General features: G+C 41.0%; 1 protein-coding gene across 1 annotated transcript in view; it reads left to right on the top strand.

Annotated features, from left to right (window-relative positions):
- Positions 1-11,797, top strand: part of DONSON (downstream neighbor of SON) — a 30,485-nt gene that overhangs the window by 610 nt on the left and 18,078 nt on the right. Inside the window, exons 2-3 of the mRNA XM_029284822.1 lie at positions 5,643-5,723; positions 6,087-6,230. Coding sequence (XP_029140655.1) covers positions 5,643-5,723; positions 6,087-6,230 — 225 coding nt within the window. The remainder of the gene's footprint in view (positions 1-5,642; positions 5,724-6,086; positions 6,231-11,797) is intronic.

Genomic DNA, 11,797 nt, shown 5'->3' with positions numbered 1-11,797 from the left:
AGTTTCCACCCGTTGCTTCTCGTCCTGCCTTCAGGCGCCTTGGAGAATAGCTTGACTCCCTCTTCTTTGTGAGAATGAAAATGACTGGGAATAGTGCCTCTCCATATTTGGCTCAGCTTGTTTATGAAGATGTTGTTAGTTCTTATAATGGTTTCTGTTTTTCTTTTGGGTTTTTTTTGAAGAAAAGAAAAAGAGGGCTGCTATCCAGCCAAAATCTTTTCCAAGCCTTCAACATATAGTATTTCTTGACTGCTTGTTGCTTTAATCTTGTTGGTTGATCCTAAAAGACACAACCTCTTCCACATGTCTATTGTTAATTTTAAGGCTGGGTGTTCTACCGGTTGTCATTAGTTTGATCTTCATTCTATTTAATGTTAGTCCCATTTTTTTTCTTCATTTTGCTCCTTAACTTTTATTACTTTTATTAACTATTATTCTATTTTATCAGAGCTTTCACATCCATTGCAGTTTATAATACGAGGAATCCTCACTGATGATAATTGGAACCAGGAACTCACATGGTTGTGGCAACTTATGATGGCAGTTCTAGCGGTTCCTGTTGGCATCATTAAGCAAATCCTGTGTGGTCAAAGCATCCCACAGCCGTGTAATTCCCATCTGCAATCTCTTGCCAGCTTTCCCATTAACTTTGCTTGTAGGAAGCTGACAGAGAAGGTCACAAATGGTGGTCATATAATCAAGGGACTGTGATGACCCAGGGCCCCAAACGGAGGCAAAGCAATCAGTTGGCCAGAGCAATAGTCCTTTTAATCACTGCTAATGTTCACCCAACAGCCCCCACATATGCTGGCACGAGTTCAAACAAAACAGCCAGGGAAGTTTACACTGTTCTTAAAGCAAGACAGATAACAAGCAAACGTATAATCCTTTTAACTCCCAGCTTGCCTGTGAACTGCGGACTGCAGACTGCAAGGAGAGATCAGCAGGAAGCAAACTGGTCCAGAATACAAAGTGTCCAGGTTACAAGAGCACACTAGCTCAAGATTTCACATTTGTTCCCGGCAAATGCCCCACCCCACAGCGTCTCCTTAAATCCTACTCCCCAGGTGTGCCTTGTGGAGTGGGGTGGGACGCAAGCAAGTGAGCCTGCCTCCGTTGTTCCCTCCTCCTCTCTGCTCTCCTTGCTCTAGGATCAGGTGGGGAGGGGCCTTGCTCCTCGCCTGAACTCTACCTTCCCTGTTCCAAACCTGAAGGGCCCTGGCTTGCCTCAGCCTGCTCCTCCCCACAGTCCTTTGAAGCCACAGACACCCCCTCCTGGGCCTCAACAGGGAACTCCATGTCTTCCTCAGAGTCAGGCTCGGACGGAGGCATGACAGGACTCTGCAATGTTTTAATTTTAAGTTGGTCACCAAGTGCCGGAAGTGAGATCATGTGACTTTGAGAATGCTGCAGTAGCTGCAACTACCATGTTTTCCCCAAAGTAAGACACTGTCTTACTTTCTTTTGGGCTCTGAAGTAAGCAGTGTTTTACTTTTGGGGAGGGCTTACTTTTTGCCGGTACCGGCACCAGTAGGCCGCGAACATGCAGGGGTGGGGCGGGGCCTGTGCATGGGGTGGAGAAGCAATATGGCGGTGCTAGCATGGTGGTGGACCAGTTGCTTCCCTCCCCCTGCCAGACACCTGCCAAAGTTGCACAGGGTAAGGTTGCCACACCTGCCCCCGCTCAGATGCCCTTGCCTCAAGCGTTTTTTTACTAACCTGCCTTTCAGCTGCATTTCGTTTCTCCGTTCGCTTATCAGCCTTCGCCGCGTATTTGTGGGACAAAAAAAAAAAGTTCAATCAGACTTTCTAACTTCTCACGAGATCTCAAGATAGTCCGATAGTCCCACAAACATGCGGTGAAGGCTGAAAAGCGAACGGAGAAACGGAATGCAGCTGAAACACAGGTTAGTAAAAAAAAAACGCTTGGGGGAGATGAGGGCATCTGGGCGGGCGCAGCAACCTTACCCTGCACGGTGGCGGGAGGGGGGGTGCGTGCCCTTCCCGTGCAAGTGCAGCCCCGGGGCAGCGATGAGCAGGGCATTGAGGTGGGGCCTGGCAGATCAACCAAAGCAGCAGGTGGAATGCCGGAGGCTCGGGGAGGGAAGGTGCTGAAGTGGGCGGTCGGGCCATTGGCAAGAGCAACGTGGCTGAGTGAAAAATGGCCTCGGAACAAGTGGGGCAGATAAGGAAAGAAATCCTCGCTCCCCCCAGAAATTGCCTTTCTTTCCTTACCTGACTCCCAACCCCATGCCGTTTCTCCTTCGCAATCCGCCGCCGTGTTCAAGGAAATGAAGTTTTTTGGGGGGGGGGGAAGGTCAATCAATCAATTCCAACTTTGCGAGTTGCATTGGGTGTGACGCACGAGGTGGCAAACAGCTGCGGACGGCGGCAAACAGCCACATCATGCCAAAGCTGGCCGTTTGCCACCTCGCACATCGCGCCCAATGCCACTGCCATGAGGCCATGGAACAAGCCGGGCGGATGTATACCGGATCCCCCCTCCCCCATTGGCTTTGCTGTCCGTGCAGGCCCTTAAGTAGGGCTTATTTTCAGGGGGGATTATATTAGGGCCGGGCCGGGCCCCCAAAAAATCAGCTGGGGCTTACTTTTGGGGGTGGGTTTACTTTTGGGGAAACACGGTATAAGGAGTACCCTTGTTCAGTGCCGTTGTAACTTTGAACAAATGTATTAAATAAATGTATGGGCAAGAATTACAGTACCTGAGAGTGTCATCAGATAGCACAGGTTATTGATATTTCTTCGTCCAACTTCAAAACCACACTCCTCATTCTCCAATCTATCTTCCTTTAATATATATTCAGCATATAGATTGAATACATAATGGGAGAGTATATAGCCTTGTCCCATTTCTTTCCCAAGCTGGAGCAAGCCTTCCAATCTGCTGATCATTGTGTTATTCTCCAGGTTTACTGTCAAAGCTTGGTTGGAATCTTGATCAAATCGCCTTCAGTTGCTTGCCTATCTATTTCAGTAGGTATTCTATCAGTTCTTGTAGCCTTCTGATGTGGTAATGAATGGAGTGCTGATCTAACTTCATCTAGTAATAGAGATTATAAGTAGGAAATATCTTCTAAGGTATCTTGAATGTTGACAGTTCTACTGTACAATGTTTTAATATACATTTCTTATTTAGTTTGATCTCCTTTGAATTGATAACTATCTGTCCATTGGAGTCTTTTAGCCTACCAATTCAAGATTGGAACTACTGAATTCAGAGATCTTTTGAAAAACTGTCCTTGTTTCTCCACATCTGTTTCCCTCTTCAGTATCTGTACAGATGTTGTAATACTGCTTCTTGTATCTTCTAACACAGTAGTTCTCAACCTGTGGGTCGGGACCCCATTTGGGGTCGATCGACCATTTCATGGGGGTCGCCAAGCAAGGCTGTCTGCCATTTTTTTTGTCCGCCATTTTTTTCCCCCTTTTCCGGCGGTTGCCTTACCTCCCTTGGGCTGGGCCAGCTGGTGGTCGGCCTGCTCCGTCTCTGCCGCTTGCCAGCTACGCCTCGGCCGGCGCAGGGGGCAGAACCATGCATGCGTGGCGCTCCCGGGCAGGGAAAGTCCTCGACTTACGACCGGTTGGGTAGTCCTCGACTTACAACCGGTTTAGTCCTCGACTTACGACCGGTTTAGTCCTCGACTTACGACCGGTTGGGGTCGCAGCATTAAAAAGGTTGAGAACCACTGTTCTAACACATGGGTGTAAAACTCGCCACGTCATGTGACATGTCATGAAGTATCGCGACTCTTTTTGCATTGCCGGCAATGGGGTGGGAGCGGCTTCGGTATGATGAAACCGGCCCGTGGGCCAGCAGTTTGATACCCTTGTTCTAACAGCTCTCTAAAACTCCTTAAGGTCCTTTCTGAGATTTTTGTTTTTCATGACTTTGGCTTCTCTTTGTGGCAATTTCCGCAGTTTGTTCTGAAACCAGTTTATTTTATTCTCTTTATTTTTGTCAGTCTCTTCGCATTCAGCTTTAATGACTTCTTTAATTTCACTACACAGCTCATCTGGAATTTTCTGTCAATCAGGTTCGAGACTTCAAAGGAATTCCTGGTGTTGTGGGTGAAAATGGTGGATATATGTTCAAGACTGACTAGAAACTGACTAGATTTTTTTCTTTGTTAACTTTGAACTTGCATATGACAAGTTCATGATTTGTTCCACAGTCAGCACCTCTCCAATTCTTTGATGTTATAATTGAGCTCCTCTACCTCCTTTTAGCAATAATATAATCAATGAGATTTCTACATACTCTGTCTAGTAATGTCCATGTATAGGGGTCAATTTAGTTGTTTGAAGACAGAATTCTAGGAAGAATTCACTAGAGTGGCAGAAAATGATAAGCCAATCTCCTGCTTCATTTTGGTTTCCAAAGCCAATATAACTACATTTTCTTCTTTAGTATTTCCAGTTTTGACATTTCAGTCACAAGCAGCACATTTTGCTTGCATGTTCTGTTGATTTCAAATCAAACTTGATCATAAAAATCATCTACCTCCTCTTCTGGATTGCTGGTTGGATCATAAAGGTGAATGATTATCATCTAAAAGTTGTTCTAACTAACAGATATTCAATAATTGATTGCATTGCAGTGAAGTAGTGTTTCTGTTGTCTCCTCCTTAACTATAAAAACAATGCTATTCTTTGTTTTGTATGTCCTGACTAATAAATGTGATCTTCTGACTGAAAAGTCCAATCCCAATCCCATCTTGATTTTCTGATGCCTAAGATTTCATTTTGTAGTCATTTCATTTTTCACTTTGCTGAGTTTTCCCATGTTCCTGCTTCTTATATTCAACATTCTACCATAATTCTGCCTTTGCACCTTCAGATTTTCTTTTCCTGTATGGCAGCGGTTCTCAACCTATGGGTCGCGACCCCATTTGGGGTCGATCGACCATTTCACGGGGTCGCCAAGCAAGGCTGTCCACCATTTTTTTTGTCCATTTTTCCCCCTTTTCCGGCGGGTGCCTTACCTCCCTTGGGCTGGGCCAGCTGGTGGTCGGCCTGCTCCGTCTCTGCCGCTTGCCAGCTACGCCTCGGCTGGCGCAGGGGGCGGAACCACGCATGCGTGGTGCTCCCGGGCAGGGAAAGTCCTCGACTTATGACTGGTTGGGTAGTCCTCGACGTACGACTGGTTTAGTCCTCGACTTACGACCGGTTTAGTCCTCGACTTACGACCGGTTGGGGGGTCGCGGCATTAAAAAGGTTGAGAACCACTGCTGTATGGCAACATCAGCAATTGGGTGTGGCTAGATTAAGCCTGTGGGACATCTTAAACACCATTTGTACTCTGAAAAATCCTCAGCTTTCTCAGTAGTATGTTGAGTGCCATTCATTCCAAGGGATCCATCACCAGGCAGTATATCACCAATCATGTTATATTTTCTGTCCATGTGGTTTTCTTGGTTAGAATGCAGAGGTGGTTTATCATTGCCTTCTCTCACACAGATGCCTTTGCCATTGTCACTATAGTGATCACCTGCTTCCAATATCTTCTTGTACTTTTTTGCTACAGGGCAGGAATCTGAAACTTGACGTTCTTATGAAGTTTAATACAGACAATGGTAATAGGTTACAAACTGCAATATATGGTTTAATTTTTTTTCTTTTAGTTTTTAAAAAGTCGTGGCAAAGATGGGTTCACATGTAAAGAAGAGCTTTCTAAAATAGCAACTGCTGAAACACTGATCAAAGTAAGTATCATTTTTAATTTTAGAATTTCTAAATATGAAAACACTTAAAATTCGAGAGTGCAGGGTTGTTTACTCTGGGTATTTGCATATCCCCATGTGCTGCTTTGCACAGACTGTATGTACATAGTCATCTTTCATATAAATAGACCTCTTGCAACCATGCATGTTTTCTTACAATCAGAATTTTTTCCTTGTGCAGTTAGATCTAGATTTATAAATCAATATTACCCATGTCTAGTATAAATCCAGAACCAAAATGATAACGCTTAATGTTGGCAAAAGTAGGATGTCTTCTTTGTACACCTAACTGATGGCATTTTATTGATTTCATTGCTTACTTATACTTTGTTCAATTTTTTTAAGGACTCTTGTTTGGCCATTTCCAATACTGATGTTCTTTCTTCGCCAAGTTTTGAATTTCCTGCAGATTGGAGTATTAAAACTCGTCTTCTAGTCACTTCTTCTCAATCATTTGCATGGGCAGATCACTTAAAAGCTCAAGAAGAAAGGGTTCCTATATAGGTCGTAACATCTCGTTGTAATTATTTGAATGGGGTTTCATATGTCCATCCAATACGACGAATTACGACAACCTAATTACTTGACCTTAGACGTCAGCTATGTTCTCAGTTAAGTTTAACGTTGACCACTTGAATAAAACCTAACAATATAAATCAAGAAATTTGTGAAATTTTAGACTTACCGGAGTCATATCTTTCTAATTCACCTCTATTGCCTATTTCTCAATGTTTACAGCTATCTAGTGAACAAAACAATAAAATCTCAATTGTACCATGTTTAATGTTGTTGAACAAATTTCTCAGTATTCTATGAATCTAAGGGGGATGTCTTAAGGGTCCTTATTGAGTTATCTGTGACATTCAGGATGTTACATCATGCAGAAATATGCCTGTGTTTCAACGAATGGTGCCAGTTCCCGGAATCACTAATATCTTTTTCTTAGACAGTTACGAATATCACTTATGGAGGATTCAAATCATGCTAACAGCAGGCAGATTTATAAATTCTTGGAAAAAACAAGTATTGGGGAACTATTTTAATTTGGATAGGCTAGGGTATGGGAGTAAATAAACCTTACTTGCCATGATAAACTGTTTTAGGGAAGGGATGATCCTCCTAATTTCTCAGTATTTTTGGTAAAGTGTTGTATTCTTTGTTGGTTCAGACAACACTGCTCTTGCCTGCTCAGCGATTCTCAAAATGACTAACGCTCAGCTCTGTAGCAATTAAGTTATAGAATTCTTCAAGACTCCAACCTATCTTTAGTTCTTTTTAATATCTATAGTATACGTAGTTATTTGCATATTGATACGGAGCCAACATGTCACATCAGTAGCTTGTTGACAACCAAATCTGTTTCTCTGTATCATCTGAGTATTTGGACACAAATGAATCCTGACAAGATACTGCATTATGTTTACCTGGGATCTAGAGAGATTACCTATTTTGGATGAAGCTGCATACTCTCTGAAAACTTAAGCACACAATATAGCACTGCTCTAGAAGCCATTTTTTTAGTGGTCTCAGAAATGGATTATTTGATAAAGCGTTTCTTCACTATGCATTTTTGGACAATACAGCTTATAGTAATACTGTTAACTTCACAGTCACCATGTGTAACATGTACGTTAGCCCAGAAGATGCAGCCCATGTAGAATATTGCATCTTCACTGACAACTTACTTTGAGTAGATTGCACTGCTTGGAAAGAACTGTACTAAGTGATAGTTTGTTGCCAAGTGAAATTCAAAATTATTTTATAAGCATATAAAATCCACAATAGCGTAGATACTTAATACCTACTCTGCTTCTTTTTCCTATAGTGCAAGCCCAACATTTATTTATTCAATTTTTATGCCATCTTTATTATTTAATAAGTAACTTAAGGCAGGGGCCCCCAACCTGTGGACTGCGGCTCACTACCGGGCCGTGGCCTATTGGCCACTGGGCCACATGAGTGGCTGGCCACTGTGTGTGTGTGTGTGCACACTCACTCCCCCCTCGCACTAGTGTCATGGTGAGTATCGTGTGGACGTTAGCCTCACACGCACGCTTTCCCTTTCCTTCTGGGCGGCAAACCCAGAAAGGTTGGGGACCTCTGACCTAATATACTTTTCCACCCTCTGTTCCCCAAAATAGCAACCCTTTGAGTTGAATTGGACTGAGAGTGTGTGACTGGCCCAAGGTCACCCATCTGGTTATATGTTATATATAAATATTTTATATGAAAATAAAATTTTCAGAATATTCTCTCTTTATTCAATTACAGTTAGCATCAGCACACATACTTTTTTATTTTGGGAACCACTAAGGTTCCATTTCGTCAGCTAGACTTTTAATTAAATCTATGTTGCTATGTCTCCTTTTTTCCTGATTTATAATTATTATGGTTACAACAAACTAAATAGTAGTTTCTATATATTAAATAAATTATTCCCTAAAGTTAGTTTTGCTAATATAAGGTCTGTCATATTTTCATGTGTCTTTAAAAGGCACACAAATACTTCTGTAAGTATGAATAATTGCTGCCTTTATATTTTCTTTTAGAAAATAACTATTGTTAACTTCTCCCAATATGTTTTGGTACAGTGTAAGATATTTTATCTTTGATATAAAATCTGCTTCTAAGAAATGTTCTGAATCATCATCACAAAAACCACATAAAGGTTAAACTTTATAAAAACGGCATATTCTGTTCTGTGGTAGACTAGCTGTAGATTTTTTAAAAATTTCTGTTCCGCTTTACAAGAAAAATGGCAAAGCTTCCAAATTATTTTATTATGTCCCCTTATCAGGATAATTGGCATTTAAATGCAAACAAGCTATTTAAATAAATCCTAATCTGTATAAGTAAATTGAAACCAAGGTAGAGTTGTTTGCAGATTATGGCAAGGTGCAAAAATATTAAAAATGTTAACTTTGTTTTATATATTATAAACATTTGTGGACTTAAAATGGAATACCAGAAATTGCTTTTTGATTCCTTGAAAAAGTGGAAATATATCATAATGCTGCTATTCTCTGTGTTTTATTACATGACTTTTTCTAAAAATCCTTTTCCAATTATCTTCTTTATACTTTTCTCCAAAACTACAGTATGAATGAAAGTGCATCCACAGTGATCTTGGACAGCATCTTTATCCAATATAGTTGATGGACAGGAGGATGTATTATGCAAATTGAATCTAGTGTTATAGCAAGTTGTTTTTAAATCAAAGCAACATTACAAATAAGCCATAGTACATAAATGCACTAGAATACTAACCTTATCCTCCTCCTCTTAAAACATGTTCAACTTATAAACCCTTTGGATATTTTTTTTGATAACTGGGCATTAATCCAATTGCAATTCATTTCCAGTTGTGATCCAAATTTGTATTAAAATCAGGTACTGTTGAATCGACATTTCACATACTGTATTTATTTGCTTACCATATTTTCTACAAGATTCACTTAATGGCTTGCAGGTCTATCTCAGTCTTTGATGGGTTTTGAATGGCTGAAAATAACTTAAAAATAGCCTTTTAAAAATGTAAATATAAGTTCTGTACTTTGATATTTAGGAGCCAAAACTTTCCACAGAACTGCGATGTGCTTTCCAGCAAAATCTAGTGTATTGGCTTCACCCCTTCTTCCCATGGCTACCACTTTTTCCTCGAATTGGAGCGGACAGAAAAATGGTTGGAAAAAGTCATCCTTGTGCCTTTAATGAAGAACTCCAACAAATGTTCATGAGTGATTGGTAAGTTGAAGTTCTTGGAAATATAAAAAGCTAAGCATACGGTCCTTTGTTCTGAAGAGTATTTTCAATAAGGATCTTTTTTCTAACCAAAATCTGCTTGTGTTCAGGCACTTAGAGCAGTTTCTGTGAGAGGAAAGAGGTATTTATTTTCATAGTTGCTATGCTTTTATACCTCTAAAAAAGCAGATCGTTACTAACGTGGCTTTCTGTAAAAGGTAATTCTGTGACTCTGTGCACACTTGCAGAATATATTACCGTAACACATTCTATATGTGGCTGTCCTTGAAGAGCACTTGAAAATTTTGGTGCAAAATGTGGCTGTGTGGTCAGCTAGGTGCCCATCTAGATCAGCAGATGTTGCTTTGTGAGCTACATTGGTTGCAAGTTTGCTTCTGGGTTCAACTCAGAGTGCTAGTAATGACCTACAAATTCTTACATGGCATGGGACTGGATTATTTGAGGGTCTACCTCTCCCCAATCACATCTACCCATTCCATCAGATCCAATAGGAAGGGCATGTGACAGTTCCTGTCCAGAAAAAAATTATTATGATGAAATTTATTTGCTGCCAATCTCATTTCAAAGCTACTCCGGGCTGCTTACAACATAAAGACATTAAAATCATCATACATAAATATACCCAATAAAATCACAGTACAAAAAGAATAAAATCACCGACACAAGATGAAGAAGGGGGCAGCCAGAGGCACAGGGGAGAGGTGGGATTAGCTCTTAATTAACCAGCTCCAATTTGAAGCTCCCCCAAGTGTCATCTGACGGGACCCAGAAGGAGAGTCTTTTCTGCCATGGCATGCCTTCGGAACATTATTCTCCCTCAGATTGGCTCTAACCTTGCTGGCCTCGCAGAAGGGCCTGAAAACATTGCATTGCCATCTGGCATGAGGATCTGGTAACAGGTATATAGCCCACAAAATGGCTTTATTACTAAAGAAATTGAGTGCACTCTCCCAGAGATTGGGTTGTTTTTTTAAATTGTTTATAATGTTTTTGTTGTTTTGTTACTTTGTTATTTTGTTACACTATTTTGAATTTTTATCTTTACATGGTGTTCCGAGTCAAGTATATGAGCTGGGCCGCTATATTGCATTTACCAAATAAATAACATTGGATGACTGATTAATAGATCAGGTGTCATTAGGTTAGTGTTAACTCCTAGCAATTACATAGAGTGAATCTCTTGAGAACTATCTGTCTCAACTTGGCGCTTCAGGTCCTCCAACAGGATATCCATCTGCCCTGTAAGATAATCCATCCACCTTGCTGCCAGCCATTCTCTTTACCTCATTCCTTTCATCTTCTCCAACATTATAGACTTTTCAAAGAAGCTGGATCTTCACATAATATATCCAAAATACAATAATTTGAGCATGTCATTTATGTCTCAAGTAAAAACAGACTGATTTGTTCTGAGATCCATTCATTTGTTTTCTTGCCTGTACATGGTGTTCTCAAGAGTTTTCTCAAACACCAAAACTCAGTCCAACTTTTGCTTCCATTGAATGTCATAAGAAAAACCATTGCCTTATTCAAATAGAGGTATGTTACGGTATCTGAATTTATTTTCCAAGGCTTTCATGGTTGATCTATCAAATCCTAGGTTGTGATATATTTCTTGATTTATGACTCCTTTATTGTTAATAGCTGATTCTAAAAGGCAGAAACTTTCCAACACTTCAGTGTGTCATTGTCAGCTCTAAGGCTGGTTGCTGTACTTTTTGTCATTAATCGAATTGTCTAAATTTAATTGCAGTCTCATTTTTTTTTACTATGCTCCTTAACTTTAATTACCAAGAGCTGGATCATTTGCATTTTTAGCTATCACAGTACTGTCATCAGCGTAGTGCAGGTTATTTAATGCTTTCTTCTCCAGTTTTAAAACTATGTCTATCTTTTAGCATTCTAGACTCCTGCAATATATTCTGCATATAGGCTGAAAAGAAAGTATATAATCTTTTCTCACTCCTTTGTCAATCTGGAAGTCAATCTGTCTTAGCATGTTCCATCCAGACAGTGGTTTTCGATCCCATATATTGGTGATTTACATGAGGACAATGAAATGTTCTAGGTCAGCGGTTCTCAACCTGTGGGTCGTGACCCCATTTGGGGTCGCACGACCATTTCACGGGGGTCGCCAAACCACTCCGTCCGCCATTTTTTTTTTGCCCTTTTCCTTAGCTGTGCTACTCCCTGTGCTTGGCGGCAGCCTGAATGCACGAACTTTACCAAATGTGCCCTGCAGGAGGCGTGTGAAGAGCGCAGGCGCAGAGCAAGGCCCCACCCTCCCCAGGGAT

The sequence above is a fragment of the Protobothrops mucrosquamatus genome, unplaced genomic scaffold (assembly GCF_001527695.2).
Source record: "Protobothrops mucrosquamatus isolate PMUCROS unplaced genomic scaffold, P.Mucros_1.0 scaffold_149, whole genome shotgun sequence".
NCBI lineage: Eukaryota > Metazoa > Chordata > Lepidosauria > Squamata > Viperidae > Protobothrops > Protobothrops mucrosquamatus.
The sequence above is the reverse complement of the archived record's forward strand: the minus strand, read 5'-3'. Positions and strand labels throughout refer to the sequence as shown.